The sequence below is a fragment of the Passer domesticus genome, chromosome 1 (assembly GCF_036417665.1).
Source record: "Passer domesticus isolate bPasDom1 chromosome 1, bPasDom1.hap1, whole genome shotgun sequence".
Lineage (NCBI taxonomy): Eukaryota > Metazoa > Chordata > Aves > Passeriformes > Passeridae > Passer > Passer domesticus.
Window position 1 is genome coordinate 12,741,465 of NC_087474.1, and position 27,336 is coordinate 12,768,800.

The window sequence follows — 27,336 nt, forward strand, 5'->3', positions numbered from 1 at the left end:
TGGCAGCAGTACTCACTGAATTTTGGTGGAAGTTCGTTTAAAGAGCTGATAGTGGTCTGATATTGACCAGCTAAGCTATTTTCTTTATTAATTCATTCCTATGGTTTGTTCAGTCCTTCTGCTGTTCATTTCTGCATGAGTGGATGTTGTTATGACTTTCTCAGGTCAATGCAGGTGATGAAATCTAAAACTGAAGGACAGAGAACAGGCAGCACAGCTCATCTCAGGTGTTGGAAATAATAGAGGGATTCTCAAAAGATCAGGGTAACTTTATTTCTTATTAAAGAAGAAAAAGATCCATATGGAAGCAGTCTCCTGACAGTAAAGATGTTTCCAGAAAAGGTAGTCATCTTCATTTTCTGCTCTTTTTGTAAATCTGACATCTAAAGCCCAGCAAAATACTATAGGCTTACCGTTGACTTTAAGGCTGATTAAAGACAGTCTAGTTAATGGTGTGCTCCATTCTTTGCCAAATTAAAAACATCTCTGTGGCCTTTAAACATGACTCATCAAGAGACCTTTTCCCTGGCAAAGAGCAGTGTTTATGGCTGTGGATTCCTGCAGCAAAGGATTCCTCATAGCTCCAGTGACCTACTCCTGTGGTTGCTTTCATGTTGCATAAGGTGTCCCTGGAAGTTTTTTGTTTTGTTTCTTGTTCTTGCAAGGACAGTAGTCAAGATGTGATCTCTGGGCCTCCAGCAGTACAATTCCTCTTCTTGAAAATATCTTTTGATTTAAATAAGGAGTGTTTGAAGGGTCATGTAAAATAAAGGGTCTCTGAAGAAATCAGAAATAAATGCTCGATGTCATAATAAAGCGCAAGATGTTTTGGCTGTCCTTGTTTCCCATGAACTCATGATCTTGCAGAATGGCATGCCAGGGTCTGGAAATGAAGATTCAAGAGTGTTTATTTGCATTGTCTTCCAGTCCCGAAGACTTCCTAGCTTATTCTGAGGACTGAGCTATTGTAGTCCAGATGGCTACTGCACCATTGTAGTGCTGTTTCACAATGAAATTCCTAACCTGTGTTCCTAATGCTAATTAAATTTGGGTAAGACTAACATGGCTTGTGTTTCTTCACGCTAAAAAAAAATGTTACAACTTGGTGTGCCTTTTAATGGAACTGAAGCCTTTTGAAGGTTTGATGCTGTCAAAACTGTGAATACCTGAAAAAAAAACCTGATAAGATCAAGAGCTAAGCTTGAAATAAGAAACATTCATTTTTAGATGTTCTGAAGTTATAGGTTGTAGATTGTCTGAAACAGGCAAAAAGCTGGAGGCAACTTACAGTAGGAGATAACATATATAGAGATTTATATGCACATACCTTTTTGCATATATATAATATCTATAAAATACTTGCAGCTGCATGCATCAAATAATATTTTTCAATCAGTCTCAGAGGAACAGAATGTAATTGGGGGATTTATCTTGATACATGACATGTGAAGGACAAAAAGATTTGATGTTTCATGCTAGGATTTTTAAATGCTTTGTCTTTTGTTGGAATATCTTACAGACCTTCACTTGTGGATTTATTTATTTTCAGTTGCTGGAGATTGGTAATTAGCTTGCTATAAAACAGTAAGAGAGTTATGAGTGAAGTTTTAGAAGCATATTTTTGTAAGCATTGATATTTCACATTGTGTTAGAAAATTAAATTTCCAATACTCTTGAGCTACTGACATTTTGGTGTTGTCACGTCTCTTTTGTTTGTAGATTTCTCAAGCATAAAATAATGACTTTTATGGCAAAAACATGTTCCAGCTGTCTGCAGCTGCAGTCTGGTTTTCCTGCTGCTACCTACCTTTCAGCTACCACTGGAGAGAGCATGGATCCTTTATCCATTACCAGTTTCTTTCTGTTTTTTGCATGCCTGAGCCTAAATTTTGCATTAGATATGGAATTATTGGCAGAAGTTTGCTGCTCTCTATAGTTTCAAAATGACTGGTGAAAAAGAGTAAATGCCTGACAGTCCTTTCAAAAGCTGAATTCCCAAATGGTTTCCTCTTAGGCTTAGAGTTGCATTTTAAATTTTTTTATTGATGCTTATGTAAGTTAAATTTGAGTAAAGGGATTATTATTAAAATCTTTTGGCTAAGATGATGTTGAAATCGCTTTAAAAAAAAAAAAGAGAAAATGACCTCTGATGCCTTTGGGTTACATAAAGTTTTATCTGTGTTGCTAACAGAATAAACAATTTGCAGAGACCAGCATAGGTTTAAGTTGATTTGCTCCATTTACCCTACCAATTTGGACAGAAGAATGTAATGCTTTCTTGGAAATGTCTTTCAAATATTATATTATAGAATAATTTGCAGGCTGCAGAATGCTGCTATCCATAACACTTTTTTCTCTGTCTTGAAAATTAAGTTCTAAAATGAAATGTGTATAAGAGCTAGCGTTATCTCTTTCAGTATGTTGCAAAAGATAAATTGCGATAAATTATTTGTTTCAAATAAGTGCATAAAGTAATTTACAGTGGAAAAAATATCTCAGGTTTATCAAAATCACTGTGATGTTTTCCTATTTTTCTTGCAGTGGTGAACACAGATTTTTAAGTATTTAATAAATTAATGACTTGGCAAAGTTCTAAATGGGACTGGAGATTTCAAACTTGTCTTGGAGAAGTTGATGGCTAACAGATACAGAGTATTTCCATAAATCTGACTAAAGAAATTTTGGAAGAGAAGCCCACAACTTAAGTCATAATTATAGATGGCAGATTAATAAATGATGACTGGTTGTGATTATAACACTTCATTGGCTTTGCATTTTGTCTGTAGCTTCCAGTGTGTATAAACATGACTTCTTCTTGAATGTTGTTATTCTGTAAAACTGTGGTTTTGCTCATGATTTGGCTCTGTACTAATGATGTGTATAGAGGTATCTAAACACAGATACTGACTTCCAGTGCACAGGCATCGATCCACACTCAGTTTTCTGTATTTCTGGGTAAGATGAAGTGGTTTCCTCGGGAAGGTGCAACCCTTGCTTTCCTGCCTTGGTGCCATTCTTTCTGTGGCTCTCAGTGATGAGTTTCATGTCCCATCAGAGCTGTTGACCCTTTGTAGGATCCAATTAGTGCCTGCCTTTCTTGGGCTGATGATGTTGTGATCTAGGCATTGATCGGAGTCTCTGCTGATAGACACTGCTTGCTCTTTGGTGGGAAGAAATGTTGAAATGCTGATCTGCAATGGCACTTTGATGGTGTTGAGGGTTTTTTTTAACAGTAGATTAAATTGTCATTTGCAGCTCGTGGCCGTGTTTGATGAGCAAGATCCACACCATGGGGGTGATGGCACCAGCGCCAGCTCGACAGGCACGCAGAGCCCGGAGATTTTTGGCAGTGAGCTTGGCTCCAACGCGGCATCGGCCTTTCAGCCTTACCAAGCAACAAGTGAAATTGAGGTCACACCGTCAGTCCTTCGTGCAAGTGAGTAAATGTTCTCGGTATCTCAATGTGTTTTGTCTAAATTTACAAAGATGCCAAGTGCTGTTACCCATCGATACTGCTGGGAAAGATGATTCATTATCTGTCCTCATCGAAAGCTGATCAGAACTGAGGAACTGCGTAAATGCCTCTTGCGTGCAAGTAAACAAACCTGTTCTGTTTTAATAAATTATTTATAAATTGCTTTTAGGAGCCATAAGCTCCTTCTATGCTGCCAGTTTAAAATTGTCCTCACACTGAAAATCACAGCAATATCTCCAAATGTAGCTGCTGCACGGTGTAATTTTCGGTTTGCCAGTTCTGTTCCATTTAATGAACAAAATGGTAAAAAGAAACTAAAGATAGGAGCACTTTCTACTTAACCTGTCAATGTTGCTAGGTTATGCTGTCACCTTTCCATAAAAACACCTGCTAAAATATGCATTTACTGTGTTGCAAAAATACACTTTAGAAAGCAGAAACTACATCCAGAAACATCCCTTTATTTTGTTTATTTCAATGTGATGAACATTTGTTGGAAAACTGCATAGCAGGAATTGCTTTTTGCATTTCTTGCTCAGGCAGGTTCTTTGAATATATGAAGTTATTAAGAAGAAAAATGATGGAATGTAATTTACTGTGTAATTTTCATTGCTGTTACAAGTACCATGCAAACAAGACAATGTAGATAAGGCATTGTGTCCTTTTATGTGCAGTGTCTATAATTTTGAACTTTTGAGATAGGGACTCCACTCCAGAAGTTTCTTAGCAGAAGTTGGTATTATCAGTCCTTTGATATTTTACAGATACATTGTTTAAAACAACCATGTGTAATTTCCAAGAGACTGATTTTGTGTAGTGTTTTATTAATGGATGAAATCTATGTTTAAGCAGTCAGGTAAAATGCAAATGGAAAAGTTACCACTCTGTTAAATTTGAGGGGTTTTGTACCAGAATGTTTTCTGTACAATTGAGGGAATAGCATTTAACAATTAGCTTACATAGAGCTGAATGTGTGTCTTTTTAAGCTGTAACTATGCTTCATTGCAACACAGAATTAAATTAGGGAAGGATTAATGGCAGAATAAAGAAGTATCCTGGAATTTCAGGACCCTTCCATTTTGCTGTCACTAGAGTATGTCACTGCTAAATGCACATCTCATTTCCATGTATAAGCCAAAAAACTGTCCCCTTGGTTCTCAGCTTAGCAGAGGTTAGAGCAGGCAAATGCATACTCATTTTCTCCTTAGTGTGATTATCTGGTATATTATACAATACATGAATTTTAGTGCATCAAAATCATATAGTACAGATAAAACTCAGTGATATATTGGACAGCTCACTTATCTTTGGTGTCATTCTGGAAAATACATGGAGCACTTGGCTAGTTCACTGATTGCTAAGATGACCAAAAAGGGATTTGAGACCCTGCAATACAAAGGTTTTTAGAAATATAGAAGACTTCTAAAACTGTTGGTAAGGATTATAGCTCTTTGACATTTTTTGTAGAAGCATGCACAAATAAAGTGTGTGAAACAATTTATAATAAATACGTTACCAGAAATGTTCTCCTATCTATCCAATTCCTTTTTTTTAATGTTGACAGATATGTTTTGGTTTTAAATGTTCCAAACCACAAGCTTGGAATCCCAGTGCAGTAATATTATCCCATATTAAACATACCTATTTCAGGAATTTCATTTAAATATACATTGAAAATGGAAATACTATCCTTATTGTTGTTCCTTTATAACTTGTGAAGTGAAGCATAGCATACAAATGGTATTCTCAGTATTTCAAATAATTATCTTCTTACTGTGTAAGTTCTATTCAGCAAATAAAACCCATCCAGTTTTGTGGTAGATGCAGATCCTGATTATTACATGTTGACAAGGTCATATATCTATTAATTGGATTGGAGATGGGATACAAAATTGCTGTAATTATTGTAATTTTCCAGCTAATTGCAGGGTTGGCGGTGAATATTTTACTTCTAACAAATGAAAAACAGTATTCCGTCTGAAATTGGTTTATAGCATTTGAGACGTTTTGTTTTACGTCTCTGGTGCTTTTTGCTGGCACGGTGGGCTCCGTGCGCGGCCGCTCCTGCGCGGTTCTGTGCCCTCGTTCTGTGCTCACCTGCACCCTCTGCTCCCAGGCAGCAGCTCCCTGCATTAGGCTGGGGCTCAAAGCCTGCTGAGATCCTCCTCTCTTTGTTCTGGTTGCCATGCTACCCCTTCTGTTTGTTTATAGATCACACCATCGCTCCTCTCCCAGCAAGGGAAAGGTTAGCTAGATCAGATCCAGCTGGAAAAGTAATATTCATCTGGAGTTCCTCTTTTCCCATGCACAAACACAGCCTGTACTTTGCATGTTGGGGAGGGGGTGTGTGTGTCAAATTCCAGCTTCCCATCTAAACATGGAAACAAAAATGAGGCTGGCCCATACCCCCTGTGTTGTTTTGCACTGTGAAAACGTAATTCATTGATACAAGCAGTTGATTTATTTATGTTTCTTATCTAGCTCTTTCTTTTTTACTGCTTTTCTGTTACCCAAGTTAAACTTCTTATTGCATTTCATCACTTCAGCTGCATCTTTTTTCTAAGCATACAGTACACAAGGCATTTTTTGTTTTGTGCCTGCGTGTTTTCTGGGAAGAGGTTGGAAGCTCTCTGCAGAAGATTGTTAAAGCAGACTGATGTTTATTCCCTGCTGAAATATAAACTGGAGGCGCAGGTGAAAATTGCCAAACCTAATGAGCAATTTGGCAGATAAGACAGGATGTCAGGCAGTGACAGTTCAGCAGCGGGTGCACTGCCTGTGAACCAAGTTGTTTGTTTCACAGTACTGCATTTAAATATTGTAAATAAAATCCCTTTTCAGCTTCATGAGATATTGTGAAAAGGGTCATCTCTTTGTCTTGTTTTCCTTTAAAATTATTTAGCTTGTTCAAGAACTAAGACCACCCTTGGTTATTTGTCTTGGTGTGATTATGTGTAACAAGTCTCTGAATATTTCAGCAGTTACAGTGAAAAAACCAGTTTTCATGCATAACATTATTTGGAAATCATTATAAGAGAGGTAGAGAGGTTTGGAAAGCTGATGTTTTTTCCCTTAAGGGAAATAAGGGGGCTTGGAGAGTCTCTTTTTTCTTCAGCTGTTAATGCTGGTATTGAGGGTATTGAGAAAATGAAGCCAGATTCTTTTCACATAGGCACATTATTGCTGGAGACAACAAGCACAACTTTCAAACAAGGAAAATGCCAGTTAAAAATAAGTAAAACCATTCTCACCTGGAGAGCCAAACAAGCTTCTCAGAGAAATTGTGGCATCTCCATGTGCTTGGAGATGGACAGAACTTGACTGAAAATGGCCCTGAACAGCGTGTTCCACCTAGTCCTTTCTTTTTGTGGACTGATTAAATCAAATAGCCCCCAGAAATCTCACCCAACCTTTGTAATTCCATAACTACAAATATAATTAATAAAAGTATTTACTTCTCGAAACTATTGCTTGTAAAAGTGAATGATGTCCACAGTGACATATTTAGCAGACAGGTGTACAAGCATATTGTGCATGTAGAGCTTTCCACCTGGGTTTGTATGGTACAGCTTTGTGCCAGTGTGACACAAAGCAGCTGCCTGTGCATTTTAGAAGACTGCTGCTTTTGTTTTCAGGATGTCTTGTAGGTGCTTCAGTTCTTTAAAAAGGAGATTTGGGATAATTGTAAGGTTCTCCTAAAGCCTGGAGGGTCAGTATCTCCCAGAACACTGGCCAGAGAGCCTAAGAAATTGCTAAGAGCTGGCTGGAATTGGTGCACTCCAGTGAATTATATGCTCAGGTGGTCTGTATCATATATTTTAGCAGGACTTTCAGCATCAATTTTGTATTCTGGTCACAGAACCAGACCATGAAAAAAAAGTCTAGATGAGAATATTTTGAAGTGAGTGCACAGCTGGCTCTGAAGATGTACTAGAAGTGCAGAGAAGCAAAGAAATTGCTGCAGCTTCACATCATTGTTTACCCGGCAGCATGGCTGTTGCTTTAAGGTTCCCTGTGTGCAAGTCTGCTCTTACCCTGCAATCAGCACAAGTTTATTCCTCACAGGTAAGAGAATGCATGCAGACTTTGACTGGGAATTCATTGCTATAATAAAGTTCCTGACCTTGCTTGCCTTTGAATTTGTCTCTTTCTCTACTCTCTGAGTAGTTTTCAGTTGTTCACTGACAAATTAGTAGGACATATCAAGTATAGTCTCTGAGGACTCTCTTAGTTTAAGGACTGTTTAGTATTTTAATAAATCTGAACTGGAATATAAAATACTGCATAAAAAGCGAAGATGGAGTTTCAGGCACAATGTTTCAGTTCAGCATTGACTTTTGATACATTTGTTAACTGTTTTGAAATCAGTGAGATGGGCACAGCCAGTGCATCTAAGAAGGAAAAGGTAATTTGCAGGGCAGTACTAATGAACAGCCAAGTCCACAATACTGTTGGAAGGATCCTGGCAGTATGGTGCACTGTTACACTGCAGTCAGGCATTATGCTCTTCCATCAAAAGACCAAAAGCAAATGCTGCTGTGGGCTTGCTGTTGTGAGCAGGAAGACTTCAGCTGGAGTGACCAGTTGTGGTGCCAGCCATGGAGAAATTCTAAACGAGTTGGAGAGAGTCAAAAGAGAGCAACAAGAATAAGTTGCTTTGGAGACTATGATGATTTGGTAGGACTGGTTTATTTAGTTAAGGAAAGATAAAAACTGGTAGGATCCAAGTCTTCAAATGTGTTGATATTTTTCTCATTCTTCATGTCTAATAAGAGAAGGAGAATTGGCATTTCCTGGGCAAAAGCCATTTTTTGTAACCCATAGGGCTAAAAAAGATGTTTACACCTCATTTAGCAAGGCAGTATTTGTGGGAATGGTTCAGAGGCAGGTTCTGCATGCTGCTGGGCACTGTCCTTGCTGTGCTCTGAGGCAGGAGGGCTGCTGGGGGCAGTCTGTCCTGCTCCTGGCTAAGCTATCGGGTTGTTTGGTGACCTCAGGTGACCAATTTCTTGTAAAGTCTCTTGTAACAATGTGTATGTCTTTGCATCTCAGATTTAAGTGTTCAAAAGATGCAGTGCTAAGCAAATAATTTAAAGATGGGAGTGCATAAGTGTGTGAATTTCAAGTACTTTAAAAATGCTTTAGATATGTCACTTCACTGATTTAAGTATTTATCTAGAGTCCCAAATGTATATTCTGAGAATTATTATTTAAGTATTTATATGGTAAGGGCTTTGGTTTCATGATTTGGAGCATTCCATGTTAGTGTGTTCGCAAAGAACTGCAGAGGTGAGTTTATATTTGTTCTGGGCTCAAAAGTGATGATTGGTTCAGCACTCTTTCCCACATATGGCTACTGGAAACTTTTTCATTCTTGTTTAGGTCTCCTTGACTCCTAATTCAACTCTGAGTCATCTTTATGTATGGAAATAAAGATATTTTCAAATGTTGAAGAACTAAGGAATCGCGTGATTAGAAATGGAGGAAGAGAAAGATGAGTTCATCAAAGCCCAGATGTTAGGATCTTTATCAGATCGAGTTATCTCTAGGATTAAATAGCTGAATACAAAATATAGAGAATCATCCACATTTATTATGAAAGTTTTGGGCTTTACAGACAGCACTTGCTGAAGTCAGGGGGAGGTTTTCTACTCTGTGTCGAGTTTTGGATCAGCTCAGCTTTCCACGGTCTATCTCCTTGGTCACCTTCATTGATGTTCCAATGCCTGTCGTTCCAGTGAAGTTCCAGGAATGAAACACAAAGGATTTCCAAACCATCATTCCCAGTGCTACTCCCTTGTCAGGTTCTCCTAGGATTCTTTTACTGTCTGAATAATGCAAAAAGAACCTTGAACTGAGGCTTGCACCTCCATTGTTAGCATCTGAATAAGGAAGGTTTCTCATGCATTGGAGTTTGGGAAGATTTAGCAGAGTCTGTTTCCTCACCTTCTGGTGCTCTTGCCATTCAGGAATTCTTATCACATTTTATCCCTAAAGCTCTGTGAGGGATATGATTATTTAAAAGCCAGAGTTATTGAATCAAAAAATCAGTACCAGGTGCTGCTTTCTTCCATGAGGCTAAATTTGATCTTTGTACAGCACAGTTCTGACTTGAGTGATCTCCAGTTGGTGTTTTCTCCAAGCATAGTGCTCTGCTGTTAATTTGAGATTGTTGAGCAGTTTAAAAACCATGTGTTTTTGATGAGATTGTGACACGTTTGTAAAAACAAATGGATTTTAAACTGCTTAAGTTTCTAAATTAACCTTTAATATCTTCAATCTTCTTGGTATACCAGCAAGCAAAATACTGTTCCTCCTAGTAGGATTAAAAAAAATCCCTGAAACCAATAAAGTGAAAAAAATTTAGAACTTACTGATTCTCTGGAGGAAACCTGAGTAATTGTGGTGCATTTCAAAATGTTACTCCATATGGTGAGGACTTATCTACAAGTACTAATAACAAGAATAATAAAAATACTAAGTAAATAAAAGTACTGTATCTGATAGCTGGTTAGATATATCAGGTAGCTAGAGACGATAGTACAAGAGGGATAATAAAGAAGGGTTATGAAGATGTAAGTACCTAATTTGAACAGTTTAATAAGTCAGGTTTGGATATTAGTCTAAATTTGACATCTTAAATAGATTTAATGATCACTTGAACAACAAGCTATTATGGAAATCAGAGCTGTATTCTCAGAATATTTCAACACTCACGTGGTGGTTGTTGGCTTTTATTTTCCCTTTCTTTAAATGAAAGGCAACTTTTTCCTTAATGGAACTCTGTTTTTATGTATGCAAAAACATGATAACATTTTATCCAATCAAATATTGCAGTGTAGCTGCTGAAATCTGTCATATTGTGGTATCATGGGTTTAACAGCATTGAGATAAAACTACATGTTTATTTAAAGAGTTTATCATCACATATATCAATAAACATTATATCTGTAAGTGTAATAACTCTTAAAATAGATACTTTCTTGATTGCTTCTCTGTTTCTTGTAATTTCATTATAAGCAAATGAGGAATACAGTGAAGGTAAAGGAACATGAATCTGAAATGAGCAGGGAATGCTTTCTCACAATACAGACAACCATCCTGTGAAATTTTTTACTCTATGAAGGCATATGTACATATTACATTTTTTTGCCTGACAGTTTCTTAAAACCTTATGCAGTATTTATAGATACTTGTTCTGAAATGTGATAAAACAGTAAGCTTCAAGGCATCCTTAAGATCCAGAGCCACTAGTCTGCAACAGTAACTGGCATCCCAGTTGTGTTTTGCTTTGCTTTGAAGTAACAGGAATGTGTCTTTGAAGGGGCATGGAGAGGGCAACTGACATTAATTACTGACCAAAAACCTTTTAACAGGAGAGGATGCAGAGTTTATCAAATGTACTTAATGACTCACTTGGTGCTCAGCAGGCTGACCTTGTGGGGTTGGTGTTTTAGGGCTAACAAAGAGGGGTGTGTGCTGGGGGCTCTGTGCCACACTGTCTGTGGTGCTATCCTGTGTTCAGTGCCTCAGCTGGTGCATGTCCCCCTCCCCAGAAAAACGAGTGGGTGTTTTTGATCACAAGCCCAGTGTAGTAAGATATTACACTTAAACTGTATCCTTTATTTGGCTAAACTTTTACTTCAGTGTGATAATTGTTGCTTGCTTTTGTTCATAATTCACAAGGGATCTTCTTGCTCCTTTCATTATTACATTTGCAGCACATTAGCACACTCTTTTTTTCCCCCTTTTTTTTTTAGATGGGGATGTGTTTTGGAGGTAGTCCATCTCTTTGGGTGATTACTGGGAAAAAGTTGCTTTAAATTCTGTGTCTTTTGACATGTTCCTTTGAGGAGGATGAGAGAGAGACAGATGGCTACTACTTGAATAGGGTTGTTTTTTATTTACTCTCATGCCCTGAAAAGGACTGAAACATGATATTGAAATAAAGGAGTGGGTGAGGAATAACTTTCCATTAATTTATTGCTTTATTTCATACTTGAAACAAAGATTAAATTTGTTGTTTTTCCTACTCATCTTTTGCTGTAAATTTAAAGTGAATTATGTAATTAAGATGAGTGCCAGTTTTAGAATGCTGTGGGTTCATGCTAGGGGCAGATGTAGCATTCAGGGTGAGAATAAATAGTATGTATTTAGAAGAAATTTTCTCTTTTTGACCCCTGGCACTGGATGCTGTGGAGGTGACCAGCTTGGCTTCAGCCCATGGACCTGTTCTGAGCTGGGAATGAGGCACAAGCCCAGCACCTGCTGTCCTGCTGTCACAGCTTGGCCTGGCTCAGTGTAGCTCAGTGTCCCCAGTACTCTGCAGCCAGGGACCCTCAGCTCAGCTCCCCTTCTGTGACACTGCAAGGACAGACAGGATCGCTCTGTGTGACACAGTTGTCACCTTGCTTTTAGTGCCTGGGCTGATGCCAGAGCTGGGCTTTTTGGAGTTGGAGTGAATGTGAACTCGGGCTGTGTTCCAGGCTTGTGTTTCTGGCCTCTGTTATGAATTTAGGCAACTAACTCTATCAATAGTTTTGGATTGACAGAAAGTAGAAATGTTTGTATCTGTAGACAGGGAGTTGGGAACCATGTGGGTTTACAAACAAAAGCAAACAGTGGCACTTTAGGTTAAGTTAAAGTGTTACTCCTGCTTGCATGCATACAGTAAAGGGGTGTGCAAAGACAGCAAGAGCAAGCTTGCATTAACTTCCAAATATCGTGCGTGTGAGTCAGAAATGAGGCTTCTCAAAGCAAACTGTGATCAGCTATTAAAACCTTATCCTGAGGCATTGGATTTGATTCAGTTCTCTGCACAGCACTGTTCATATTCACAACTCAAAGTAAAATTGGACTCTTGGCAATTGCTGAGCAACAGGTGATTCAAAGCAGACGTGATGGATGAGATTGATACCAACAGACTTTGGGTTCTGCATCAGAGCTAAATGCTCAAGGCAATCCAGTTTCTCATTCTTGGATACCTTTAGGGTATGTTCATCTGACCTGTTTTACTGCTTATTTCAGAGTGAAGTGGGCCATTGGCTGCACTAGGTGCACTGGCTAATCTCTCTTGTTGGGAGAGAAATGGAGTTGACCAGCTCCAAAATACATGTCTGTGAATCCTGTTCTGCCTGTGATTTAACTCACACCATGAAAATAAATTCTTACATGAAAGATTAAAAAAAAAAAAATCATTAAGCAGGATGTTGCCTTTTTTGCCTTAAAAAATTAAATTTGCAAATTTGGAAGAGAAGGGATAAGTGGCATTTTACAAAGCAAACAGCTTCTCAGTTTTACTTACTGAGCAATTTTGCATGGCCCCAGGAAGTTCCTATACAGCCCTACTTATGCCTGGGAGGTATATTTGGGTTGTGGACGGTATGTCATGATTGCAGAAAGTCCCATGTTCAGGTTTTTTTCAGAGTAAAAAATTTACTGGGCTTGAGACACTTTGCTGTAAATTCGTGGTTAAACCAACAGTGCCATCTGCCTTGGGTCTGACACTGTATCTGGTCCCTTTGTGGTGCTGGTCCCAAACCTCTGCAAAGGGCATGGCTGTGCTTTTTCCTGCTGTGTGTTCTCAGATGTTGAAGCATCAGAGGTGCCATGTGGCTGGCATCAAAAAGCCAGCCTAAATCTGGAGGAATAAACATGATGTGGGGTTAATGAGGTCTGAAGCATGTGAGTTGTTTCCACTGCTCTATGTAGATGGGTGGCTCTGTAGCCCATTCTGTCACTGTGCAGGGTGTTACAGCCATCCTGCCTTTCCTGCTGTTCAGGGTATCCCAGACTTGGGAAAGTTCTCTGTATACACCCTCAGCCTCTGGAATGGGTGGCTGTGTAAAGGAGCATCCCTCAAATATAGGCTGTTAAAGTAAATGCGTTTGCAAGTTTACAGACAGAATAATGATGGGCAACGACTGCTGAGACTGGTTTAAATGAAATAACATTTGAAGCAATGCTAGCAGTTCTTTTTAGTAGATTATAAAAGAACAAAATTATGTTCACCAGTTTCTAACAAGTAGGAAAATGGACACATGTGCCTTGTTAACCAGCCTTATATAATACACAAATAAGTCTTCCAGTGTTTTCAGTAAGTCCTGACTTGATCTCTCTGCTTTTGGGCTTTTTGGAGGTTTTCTGCCTATGAAAGCTTTCTCCACCAAGTATAAAAACGATGTTAGCTTCTTCTATTCCAATCCATTTTGAGCTGTGATGTTTAAGACTTTCATTAGATGACAGAGAGATTGTAGGTCAAACACTGCCTGACTTTCACAATGATTTCCATCTGAAGGGTCTTACATAGTATAGTCTCTTCATGTTTTATTTAAAATTTTAGTTGGGTTCTTGACTCATGGAAAAATAAATAAAAATGAAGGTTATATTGCAGTGAAAAAAACATGAAACTGCTCTGTCAAATGAACTGCATGACATTTATCCATGGGAAATATCCATTAAGCCAGTGAATAAAGTTACTGCTCTAGTTTGACATAGTGGGCAGTATTTCTGTGAGTATTGTACATGTAGATGATTTACCTCTACCTCTGTTTTAAGTTCACCTTTACAGTAATAAAACACAAGTGGGCAAAGTCTTCCCGTAATCCTGCTTTCCCATAGCTCTTTGTTATGTTGCTTAAAACATAAAATTACAGCGTAATAAGTATTTTCAGTTATTCCACCCGTAAAGGGCAGGGGGAAAATCTGTTTGCAGTTAGTGCTGGTACCGAGATATTATTTCTAGTCTGTGCTTTGGCAGTGACTGGGGGAGCAGGACGTGCAGCTGAAGGCTCAGGGAGAGGTCACTGCCAGGGTGCTGCTCCAGAAGCTCCAGGAGGAGAAGCCATGTGTAAGCAGCAGTGGGGGAAAGGAAGAGAAAACTGAATTGTTTAAAAACTTATCACCCGAAAAGTGAAGGGTGAAAAAGCTTCCGTGAAACTGCAGCTGGGAATACTCATAGACGTTTGTTTACCCCAGCTTGGTCTGCGTATTTCTTCTGTTAGCTGAAGAGTTTATCCCAAACTGTGTGTCTTGGCAGCTGCTGTGCAGTAGTGTGTCGTGGTGGCAGCACATCCAGAGAACGCACAGGAAACGGGGTACCCAAGCAGTGCATGCTTGAGCCATGTCCTCAGTGGTGCTGGGAGTGAGCAGCTGCCCTCCGAGGGTGCAGCCTCTGGGTTTGCTGTGCTCATCTGTGCCCAGAGCGTGCCCCATGCCCCAGGCAGGGAAGCAGTGCCTGGGCCAGTACCTGCTTTGCTGGGCTCAGAGCCTTTTGCTGGGCTCAGAGCCTTTTGCTGGGCTCAGAGCCTTTTGCTGGGCTCAGAGCCTTTTGCTGGGCTCACACCCTGCAGTGTCCCCACTGCAGCTCCCAGTGCCGGGTATGTGCCCAGCAGAACGAGCTCTGGGAGCAGAGCTGTGCCTCTGTGTGTGTGATTTCACTGCTGTATGGAAGTTCCATCTAGTTCCCAATGGTTGTCACTTCAGGGTAGGTTGTTATGCAGCTATTTATGTGCTGTTTGCCTGGGTGGCTGCTGGTGTACAAGCCAGCTTCTAGGAGTCTTCATTCTGTGTTTTACCAGAATGATTTCGTGCATGTGAATTTTTTGCATGGGATTCCTATTATGGGATGAATTGAATATTAAATTACTCCTCAAACCCTAAGGCAGTGCATCAGCTTCACTTATCCTGAGCAATTTGTGCTATGCTGTATGAACCATATCCCAGGTTCAGTTTCTCAGTTTTCCCAGGGCTGGGATTTTGCTGCATTTGTTTCTATTTTTCTTTTTCAATATCGGAATGTTTTATTAAGGGTGAAAAATATCTTTAATGAAGTATTTTAATTTGCTCTTGTGTTATGGGCTTGTGTTCTACCCTCCCCTCATCCAGGTTTTGCCAGATGCTTTAAATATCTTCTCAGTACATATGCTTTCAAGGTTTTTCTGCAAATCCAATTGTGTTTAACAGGCACTGAGTCCTTGTGAATCAGTGTTGTATTTTTCTCTACTTTATGCCTCCCAGATCTGGCAGATGTCTTGAGTTTTAGGATAGCAGGTTTTCAGTGTTTTCTGTATGAAAGCAGATAAGATTGGTACATAGTCAGAATTTCCTCAGAAAGGATCAGAGTTTCAGACGTCTGTGGGAGGAAGGCATTTCATTGACCACATGTTTTTACAGCATTTAGTCAGTTTAGTAAGTAATTAAATCAAATAATTCATCTTATGCTGTATCAAAAGGGATGGCTTTTGTACGGAAAGCTGTATTTTTGAGATATTTTTTACATTTTTTCTCTTCCTTTCCTTTTTTATTTTATTTTTTAAGTCCTCGTAAATGCAACATTTAAACCAAATACAGTGTTTAATTTATCTTTCCTTGGAAAAAATTCTTAAAGTCATAGTTTTAGCTAGAGGGATGATAATTTTCATCCATAGATACATGTGGTTAATTCTGTTTTATTTTCCTTTTGACCAGCCAAATTAAATACATTTGTTTGATTTTAGTCATAACTATTTTATTACTCTCACTGCAATGTAAACTATTTGCTCTGTGTTTCCTTCCTTGATTTTTTCCCTCACTATTTCTCCTGTCATTTGCTTGTAAGATACCTGAAGGGTCATTTTTAACAATGAAAAGTGAGGAAATGTCAAAGGTAGGGCTGCTGCTGAAGGCTCTTTGTGTGCTCAGTGCTTTCTGTCTGTAGTTATCAAGCTGTGGAATGTGAGATGCTCAGCACGTGTGACGGGATGAGGCTTTAACCCGAGAGAAGGTTAGCTGGTGACTTGATGCTCCTTCCTTCTGCTTCCATTTGCTGACTTCCAGATTGAGAACCCAGTGCATCTGGGTTAACTTGGTGCCTCATGGAAATTTTAGAAAGGAGAAAACCACTTTGTATCAGCTTGTGATCAGAAACAGAAGGAGAATGGAAAAGAGAAGGCATGAAGAATTAAAGAACCAAGCTGCATGGATCAGGAAAGGGGAGGGGGGAGGGCAGGAAGAGGAGCTAGTGGCAGGGAATGTTTACCTCCCTGGGGACAAATAAAAATACATAACTTTTTCCTTGATGTTACTTTGCTGTATAAACAGTTACCCTAGGACCCATGTAAATGATGTATGACTATGAGAGAGAAAGTGAGTAGGTTGCTGCTGCCCTCCTGCTCACCCTTTCTCTTTGCAAAGCTCTCTGTAGAACCTGAGACCTGGTCCATGCCAGAAACTGAAGGAAAAAAAAAAAAAACAAAACCCAAAAAAAGTTATAGACACGAAAAGGAGGGACAATCCCACATGAATACACTTTTGTTATTTCTCAAGTGTTAATCACAAAATGAAAAATGGTAGTGTGTAATGTTAGATTTGTGTAAGTGCATGATGACATTTTGAATTACCTTTCCTGAAACACAAACTGTGGATTGTCTGACACAGAAGACATTCACTGAATTGCAGAGCTTTAAAAATGACAGTCCTGGGGCTTTGATGGATTCTCTGTCTCCTGAAGTCTTGAAATTAAAGTCAATATTTTTCTGTATTTCCAACAGAAGTTAAAAGACTAAATGCAGACATTATTGCATGGTGTACCTGGGCTTATATAGGTGCTTGACAGGATGATCACAGGGTGTCTTCAGGATCTGAGTTATGAGTCTTGTTTGGAGTCTCACAGTAGTGCTGCAATGCATGTATTGAATGATTCTTTGCATTCTTGGACCTATGCTTTTCTCATTTTAAGATTCTTCTGCATTTGTTTTTGTAACATTTTATTTTTTGTGGTGCACTTTCCCCCCCTTTCTTATTGTTTGCAATGTCCATTCCAGCCAATTCTGTAGTCTTCCCATCCTGTCTGCCACAGAAATCTGTATATACTGTTCCAATACCCTTTGCTCCTGCAAACCTTCCAGCAGCCAGGTTTCCCATTCATCCATACCCTACATTTTGTTTGTAGGTGGAGTTTGTTGGTTAGGTTTGCTTTGTCTTGCTTTGCTTTAAAATTAATTTTGAAGGGTTTTTGCATTTGTTTTTTGATTCAGCTCCTCCTTGGTGTAGAGGAAGTGCAGACTAAGGAGGATGGAGAGCATCTGGTTGAGTCACCATGGCTTGGGCTGGTTGTGTTCTCCTGTGGGACTGGCTAGGGAATCAGCTGCTATCCAGGAAACTGAGGCTGACAAAAATTCTGGATTGACTTTTAATGCTTTTTTGGACCTTCAGCAGAAACTAATCTGTTTTGGCTCAGCTAAAAAAAAATTGATGTTTTCAGCCCTTTTCTTCCCAGAGTATTTATTCTCCTTACTGTACTTCATAGCCAACTGCTGGCATAGCTGTATTACAGAAAATTCTGAAGACTGTATTTTGCAACAATGGCTTCAAGTGTGCTCTGACTTAATTAGTAGGAAAAAACAGCTTATATTTCTGGCTGTATTAGGGGCTTCATGCTGTGTGTGACTGCTTATTGTTGAACATTTAATGCAGAAGACAGTTTACCTGACATATGTGGGGGGGGGGTGGTTTGAGAGAAAAAATAGGTTAAATATGTAAGTCACCACATAAATGCTAAGTATGATTATAAAATGCAAAAATGATGATACAGAAATCTGTGAGGAGAGCCATGCAAGACTGTCTGTGGGCCTAGGATTTTAGTCCTTTGCTTTTACAGCAAGAGACTAGATATGCTTATGCAATATTAATTCAGGATATACAGCAAATTGGCATTTGGAAGCATTCAATTTTCCTCATAATTGTTCTCCATTCACTTGGCCGATTATCAGTAATTTCAGGGAATTAAAGATGCTCTTTTTAGAAGTTTCTAGTGAACTCTTTAGAATTGTCAAACAATAACAAACCTGCCACTTAGGCAGCAATTTTCCCTCTTGCTGTCCTCACACTGATGTTAGATTGCTGCTTGGAAAGGCTAGACAAGCAAACTGCCATGCAGTAAATCAGCAGGAAATTTTTTCCAGCCTCATGCTGCTGAGTGAATTTTTATCCAAGAATTTCTATGTTTGTTTTGTTCATGCTAAGACTTTCATCCTTCAGTTTGGGAACAGAGAGGTTGGTTTTCTTTGATAACAAATCTGCTAAAGTGTGTTTTGTTAAAGAATTTAGTATTGTATTTTTGTGGATTAAGCTTGTTATCCTTCAGTCATCTCTAGGTGAATCCCACTGTAATGCGATTCAAAGCGTGTGATGTCCACCTCTTTCCTTTTCCTCTCCTGTAGTGTGAAAAGGGAAACAAAATAGTTAAAAACACCCTCAAGAAGGGGGTTGGGAAGTGCCATTTACTGAAAAGGTGGCACTTTGTCTTCTCAGTCTGTGTCACAGGACTTCCTAAAGCACAAAGTGTGCACAGGGACAAGAACTGCAGGATGTCTGTGGTCAGAAAGGGGACTGTTTTATGGTGATCTGTGGCAGCGTGGTCCAGTGACCTGGTGGAGATACTGTGTACCTGCCTGCAGGTTTTGGATGTGCTGAGCATAATCATCTCTCAGTCTCATGATCTCTGCCTCTTCCTTTCTCCTGGAGTTAGCAGGCCAAGGGGACAACATCCCCGTGCTGTCCCTGTGCCAACCAGGAGTGAGGAATGTGGACATCTGTATGTGTGTGGGCTTGGGTAGTTTTGGTTCCCATTTCCAGCCCTGCTGAGGTGCTGCTGCTGAAGAGGACCAACAGAGTTCTCCAAGATGTTTAACTGCTTTTCTCCTCAGCAGCTGTGTGGAAACAGCAAAAAACTCTTTAAATTTGATAGATGGTTTAGTCCAGCACTTGTATTTGAGATAACCCAGCTGTTTCTGAGGAACATGGGAGCAGCCTTCCTTTGCACAAATGGTTTTGGTCATCTCAGAAAAAAGCTGAGATATGGCTGTTTGGTTTGTTTTAATCTTCCCTAGATTAGAATTGCCATAGTAATCACTCAAAAAGGTATGATGATGGTTGTATTCCAAGAGGTGATAAAAACTGAGGGAGATTAGTGAGGCCTGCTTGATGCTGGGCATGGAACAATTTGTCCCCCTCTTGAGGTTTTGTAATACCTGCTGCCAGGAGTTGTTCCTCCATGAGTGGTCTTTGGTCTTTTTGGCTTTTGCATGATACAACCCCACACTTTCATTGGAAATGCTCTGTTGTGGAGGGAATGGAATACCCTCCATTATTAAGATTCAGGCTTCATTTCCCACGTATGCAAAGTCTTGTCTTCCCTTTTAAAATTGTTGAGAAGGTTTGCATTTTTTATGTGTTGCACGACCAATGGGTGAGTTTTCTCTCCTAAGTTTGAGCTTGAGAATGAAAATGTTAATCATCCTTTGGAAGTATTTTCAAAAGCTTGAAAAATACATAAATCAAAATCTCATCTGACAAAAAGAAGAGTGAACTCTGTCATGAATTAATAACTTTTAAAATAGTTCTAGGAATTCCAGACAAGAACACAAAGTAATGAACTTGTCCTCAGAAAATGATTTAGGTTTCAGAAACATTTAAGGACTATTTTTCATGTTTATGTGAATGGTATAAAAAAATAATGTTTCAGTTTTTCTAGAGACAAAATCTCAACTAAAGATAATATGTATCTGTATGCATACAAGTTTACTTTTCTGTAATGACTTCAAAAAACATCTGCGAGAGGTAACTCTGTTTTAGGTAGCTTTTGTGTTTGTAGTGATGAGTAAGTATTGTAGATGTTATTTAATACAGCAGATTTTTGATGTGTCGTATAAAATATTAAATACACTAGCTCTCATATACTCTGCCTTCAGAGATTGTATAAACATAGGTAGTTAAACAATAATAACCTATTTTTCTTCTTTCTTATTTTATATAAAACACATTTTTATTAGCCAGTAAAGTGGCTTTAGTCAGAAGCACCATATTTAATGTAAAAATGGTGTAGAATGAGAACATTTTGAGTTCATTTTCAGATTTTTAACTAAGCACTCCAAAACCAGAGGTGGTTCCTGCTGGGGGCACATTGACTGTGTGGTGCATGCTGCAGAGAAGTGGATGATCTGTGAGAGCCTATGGGTGTTCTTCCACGCATAGTTGTTTGTGCATCTTCCTTGTGTTTATTCTGTGAATGGAAAGGTGTTTTGCACAAGCCATGGAGGGATGCATGGATTGAAAATCAATGTGATAGGAAGGTCTTACTGCTAGCAAGCGTTCTAAATTCTGGTATAATATAAAATGATAATAAGACTTGTTCTGTAAAACCATTTGCTCTCAGGTAGGTTAAAGAAATAGCTCCATCAATATAGGAGATGGCTCTCTTTTCTCTGTGGCTTTTTTTTAGTGGTTATGCAAAGTAACTTACTTTTGAGGAGTGGAAACTTTGAGGAATTGCATTCCACAGAGCCTTTGTGAAGAATTAACTTAAGCTAAAAGTATTGTTACACTGAATTTTATTTTTGATCACCATAGTGAGGAATGTGGATCTCTGTATATGTGTGGGCCTGGGTAGTTTTGGTTCCCATTTCCCATGTCATGGTTTTGCAGGTACAGGGTGGGTAGGGGAAGCCCATGGATGCTGAGGACAGGATGCCATAGTGCTCTTATAGCTCTCCTTTGCATCCTGGCTGGTATTCCCATGCAACTGGGGCACTTAGCTATAAAAGTAGCTCTTCCTTTGCATCTTCATCTTGGCAGTTGGATGGAGAGTGACCCTTCCATATTCCTGCTTTGCTCCTGGATCCATTTTGCTGTGGACTGAGTTCTTAGCCTTGACACTGTGGGGATGTGTCTGGGTGGGTGACATTCAGGGAAGTGAGCACTCTGTCCATGTGAAAAGCAGTCCTGGCCATGGGCTCATGGGAATTAGAACAACTGTAGTTCCTTTGTTTTCCTGGTTTTCCTTCTGTCCATCCTTGGTAGAGATTTTGTTACCTTACAATCTTTCTGCAGGGAGGGCTTGGGAGAGATTATGGTGCACAAGTGCACGAGGTGCTTGTCTGGGTTCAGGTGCAGAAGAAGCCATTCAGTTGCCAGACCAGTTGGAACAACACGCTTTCTTCTGCGTAGAGTGCAGAGTGTGAGGGGTTTTCCAGAGTACTCTTGTCCAGCTGACTACTTGCAGGGCATTTCCAGGATAATCTCTCCTGGGCTATTGATTTTCTTTGGAATCTGTTGACACTCCTCTTGTTCAAGCAAAAACCTCCAATTACTCATGCTAATGGAAGAAGTCCAAGTGAAATATACTAATAGTCTATTCTTTTTCTCATTTCAGTGTATCAATATTTTTTGGGCTGCAGAAAAATAAGTGCCTTATTAATCTTCTTTGAAGAGTAATAATTCATTAATAGAATTCCTTAGTAGTGAGAATTCCTTAATAGCATAAAATGAATAATAATAAATAATAAAAATAAATATTTACAGATTTTCTAAAATAAAATTTGTCCACCTCATGTGCCCTCTCTGCGTTCAGATACTTGAAATTATTGTAGCACATTCTAGGATGAGACGAGGAGGGAGTCTTGTGGTGTAGAAACAGCTTGGAAAAGTTAGCTGCTGGGAATCTGACAAATTCTGGCACGAAATATATACCATAGTATTTCAGTAAATATCTTCTGTTAGTTCTGGCTAAAGCTGTTTCTCCACTAAGAAAGATGATCTTCATCTCTGGGCTAGAACCAATCACAAATTCTAATGAAATTTGGCAACTGCAAGCATGAAAAGTCATTGATCCAAAAATCCACGAACTGTCTTTCATGTAGCAAGACTTCCTTTTGAACCTCAGTTGAAGCTCTTTCATACTGGCTTTTTCTTGGTTTTGAACTTACAGGAATGATTTTTTACTCTTTTCAGATTTGGCAATGTGAAATTAAAAAATGGAGTGAGAGGCACATAATTAAGCATGCAGTGTAACTGCATGTTTCCAGGGCTGTAGAAGGAGAGGAGAGGGAAAAAAAAACAAAAAAAAAACTAGAGGAGAAATAAAAATTAAAAAAAAAGGAAGAGAAAAAGAAAAGACATTGACATTGCCAAAGTTTTTCTAAGGTGTAGAAAATGTTCTTCATTTCCAAACCAGAAAAATTTATGCTCCCTATTGTTTTAGGGGGCTTTGAAAAGTACATGTAAAGATACTCAACTTTGCACATACTTCAAGCAGCACTAATTTCCAACTGTTCACTAGGCATGGTTTTAAACAGTAAGGGGATATCTAGAAAAGAATTAAGGATGTCTGTTGGTCTGTCACCCTGTGGAGAACAGCAGGCATTATATGTTATTGTCCCATTGTGGGCATTATCTGAACAATCTAACAACAGCTTCCAGTGTAGGCTGGATTGCTTTACTATTTGGCTACTGGGAACACTGGAGTTTTCTGCAGAAGGTGATCTTTAACCTTAAGAATTAAAGAAGATTTTAGCATGTTGTGTTGAAGCTGGACCTTCTTATTCCCCACACTGTGGTTGGAAAGAGTTTGTTTGGTCACCATTAGTTTTGTGCAGTCACCAAATTTTGCAGCTTCCAGACTGTTCTCTGACCTCCCCCCAATGAAAGGTCAGGCACAACATCTCATATACTGGCAGAGAGCAGCACGATCTGCCCTCCCATGTCACGGTCACGGCAGCTCTGCTGCTGTGTGTCCCCTGTGGATGGGGAGGGTTGGTGGCATTTCATCTCATTACTTAAACACGCAAATGTTTCATTTGTCTGTGGGGATTCAGCTTGATACTTGCAACTGAATGACAGAAAAGAATATTCTTGAGATCTTTATGCTCTGTGCTTTGCCTTTGAGCTGTATTAGTCCCTGCGTGCAGAAGAGCCTTCTGCTAACTATTGTTTATCTGGGCACATGGGGTGGCATGACGTGGCCTTTTCCTGCTTCTGCTTGAGATCTTTTGCTCTTCTTGGTCATCAGCTGCAAATAGGAGTTCAGTGGAACGTTAACTCACAGATATTTGATAATGAGAGCATTTGATAATGAGAGCATGTTTCATGAATGTACCAACATGCTTCTAATAATCATAGTAAATGTTTCTGTCATGGAAACAAGAGCAAGTGCCATTAAAATTGCAGAAGCTGTTGGTAATTTTTAATAGAAGTTCAGGACTGTGTTCACTCTCTCTTATTATAGACAGTAGTTGTAAATGTTGTTTGCTGTGTTGGAAACTCAGTAGTATGCATAGAGGCAATTCCTTCCCACGTCTTCTGGGTTTTTTTGTATTTTGTACATGTAGCTATGCACATATAATTTCTGTCCAAAAACCGTAACCTTTTAAATGATTGTGATCAAGTTTTTTTGGTTGTCATACTTATTATGCTTCAGTTAAAAATCTGTCTAAATAATTTCTGTAATGAAGCTATCTGGATTTTGTGTAACTGAGGTTCAGATCCACCTCCAGGCACTGATATCCCCAAATTGTTGACTTCTCCATCTTGAAAGTGGCCTGTGATATACAGGATTGCTTTTATATCTCAAACCCCCCCCCAGCTCAATTCTTGATTACTACTGAACCCTTCTGCAGTGGAGCAAGGCTGGAGCCAGCCATGCTCACCCCAGCCTGAGAAGGAGGGTTGCCAAGTGCCTGCTCAGTGGCAAGGAACTGCTGCACACAAACATGGAAAAGTAGCAGATTAACAGCTAGACACCTCCAAAGACTGAGCATTCATCTGATGGCTGGCAAAGAAACACCTCTTTCCTTATTGCTTCAAAAATAACTGAGTAAACAACCATCACACGTAGCTTGTTCACAGTTCCCGTAATTAGGACATCAGTAGGATCCCAGCTTCCACCCTTAGTTTACCATACCCTGTGTACCACCAGACTATTTAGTGATGGTACCATTGTGATGTCTTACTAGTTCACAAGTTTTGGGGGATTTTTTCCCATTCTGACCTTTGGTAGAGATGCTGCAGGTTTTCATTTGCTTCCCAGGGAGTGGCTGGTGTGTAGGGTTTCCTCCACTGGACAGTTCCCACAGAGGGAATGCTGATGGACAGCCTGCAGGCTCTGAAGCCCTCTGGGCAGTGCAGGCCTCTACTTCTCTGTCAGTTTGTGATGTAATTCATGAGCTAGTGATGATGGTTAGGGTTTTTTTTGACAGAGTATAGGGAAGGAGGGAGATTCTAGCTTTGTAAGGACTTGTGTTAGTGACAAATCTCTTGCTAATTACACACATACCTGCTGAATTGCAATTAAGCATGTTTAACTCTTTGGCATCTGCAAATGATCCAGATAGGAATTCTCACTTCAGACATGAGGTCATGCAGTGATGGACGAGGCTGTGTTGGCAACTGATGTTGAAAGAAACTTTATTCTCTGATAAGTCAGAAATGGACCTAGACTAACAAGGGGTTAGTTAGAACCCCTAATATCTGGTGCTGCAGGGTACTGCTCTTCTCCCACCCCTTTCCCTCCTCACATAAAAGCTCAGTGGTGGCCTGGGGACCAGAAAGGGGTCATGGCATTGGCAACCACAGCAGGTTTTCTCTGACTGAAACTCACTGATGAAAGAACTGTACTGTGTATTATACACATTTTAACATTCCTTGTTCTTCCCAACTGAGCAACTGAGCTCTTCAAGTTACAGTGCAAATCCTGTTGTTGCATCTGTATTTTTTCTCTTCTATCCAGGAAAATGTTGCAAACATTTTCCTTCTTTTCTGAGCCTATCCAAAGCATTTACACCATAAACAATCAAGAGTTTTCATAGCACTACATTATGTTTAGTAACAGGAGGAATTTTTCCATTAAGTTTCAGGGGATGTTTCAAAATTGTGGTAAGAAAAATGTCTGCCAGCTTCCTTCCTGTGTCTCAGAGTGCTGAAGTTTAATCAACTCAACGCAGCCAGGAATTTGTTCCTGTCACTGTAAACTCTGGCTTGCACTGCAGAATGAATGAAGATGTGTAATACAGTGTCTTCATTAAGACATAACTAAATATCAATCACAGTATTATTAGCAAGGTATGATCTCTAATAAAAACAAAATAATCTCAACAGCAGCAAAGTTGATGATGCTTCCTGCTGTCACACAACTGTTTGAAAAAGTAAGACATAAATTTTTTTGCGAAAATTTTGGCATCTGGGAGACTAGAAGTGCATTTTTCTTACATAGTAGTAGTAGCTACATGAAAATAGGTAAAGAGGTAATCCAGCATGTTTTAAGGAAATCATGAAGAATGTACCCAAAACCCTGAGACTGTAGCTCATTAAAATATATTGAAATACAATTTTTTTGACAGAGATGAGTAGAACATTTGTAAAATCTGACATTTTTGTCTTTTCTTTTGGCATATAAAGATATTTGCATTTTAGAAAAGAGCCCAGAGAAAAGAGACGGAGAGGGTGAAGGTAATTAAATTTTAATTTCAGTTTTAAAGATCTTTCTCTAATTAGCTTTAAAAGTCAGTGTCTGAGTAAATTGAGTTTCAGGGTGCAATCATAATTTTCTTCCTGGATCCTAGTATTCAAAAGTAAGAAAAAAGGATATTAGAGAAAGAGAAGGAAGATTGTTATTTTAAAGGCCTTTCAAGATAAGGATTTAACATTACCTCATTATTAAAATATAACTGTGGCAGGTTGTTTTTTTATTTCTGAATTTCAAAGTCATTGAGCAGTCAGGGTTGGGGAAATGAGAAACTTAGGTTCTATTAAAAGAAACTGAAAATTATACCAGGAAAGTGAAGACTTTTCTTCTTTCTTCTGCTTTGTAACAAGATTTCTTTTTTTGTGGCTTGCTTGTGTTCTTTTCTCTGTTATCCATTCTTCCAGTTTTGATCATAGGCATGCTAACATAATGTCCTATGTTTCTTAAAGGTGTGCTAGCATGCAGTGGGCTTCTGTTGGTGTGTTTTACGCAGCCAAGTGCATTTTTCTCTGCATTTGTGTGATGGCTGGGGACACAACCTGCTGCATTCTTCTGCCATCTGCCAGACCATGCTCTGTTTTTAGTGCTGTGGCCCAGCCTCTGGTAGAGGAGCTCCAACTGCGTGGGGCAGTGGTGGGAGGAAAACAGGCTAATGGTGACTTGTCATGGTTTAATGTGCAAATGGTTATAAATGTGCCATTTTAAAACTAAAGATGCAAGAAAACAGAGAATGTTTGATAACATTGGAAATATGTCTGTGAGAAGTACATAAGCTGTTGTTTGATGATGAATTGCTAGAAAAACAACTAAAACCAGTTGGTTTCTACATGAAGTAGTTATAAATATCTGGAGTTGTGTGAAACAATGATTTTTTTTCTCTGTAAGAGCTGTGGAAGTCTTGTTATTTAACCAAGAATTCTGAATGTAGAAAATGTAATTTTAGAAGTTGATCTTTTTAAGCATAAACATATTTTCAATTAGAGAAATGCTAATTATCTAAACTATGTCACCTTTCTTGTAATTCTGAAAGGGAAAGCCATGAATACAAAATACTTGGCATTTGCAGGTGAATGCTGTGTAATTCATGTAGTATTTGCAAATGTTGAAGCATTTGATAGAAATTTAAGTGTCTTGAAATGTGACCATAAACACTTCATGGATTAAAAATCAGCACAGAAATCTTAAATGTTGGAGGCAATTTTAGTCTAGAGATTGTTGTCCAATAGGATTTCATGAGGCTTCCTGTCACTTTTGGTTTTATTTAACATCTTTAAATCTGAGAGAATCAGTACTGTAAAGAGTATGTTAATTAAATTTCTAGATGTTAATAGACTGGGAAAATAGAATAGCACGAATGAAGGAAAGATATATATAACCCAACAGATATGTACTACACAACTGAATACAGTTTGATTCAGCCTGAATAAATAGAAGATAATGTATAAGAACATTGATCTAAACTGAACTTTAATTATTGAGACAGATGCTGAAGCAAGACTGCAGAAGTCGTTTCAGGATTTCTTTGGATGTTCTGGGTTGATACCATGACAATAAAATACTCAAATATGATTACTGCTGACTATGT

General features: G+C 39.0%; 1 protein-coding gene across 15 annotated transcripts in view; it reads left to right on the plus strand.

Annotated features, from left to right (window-relative positions):
• PARD3 (par-3 family cell polarity regulator) overlaps positions 1-27,336 on the plus strand; it is a 441,795-nt gene that overhangs the window by 145,779 nt on the left and 268,680 nt on the right. For all 15 annotated transcript variants that reach the window (XM_064395692.1, XM_064396060.1, XM_064395762.1 and 12 more), the window contains exon 3: positions 3,256-3,436. In XM_064395692.1, coding sequence (XP_064251762.1) covers positions 3,256-3,436 — 181 coding nt within the window. The remainder of the gene's footprint in view (positions 1-3,255; positions 3,437-27,336) is intronic.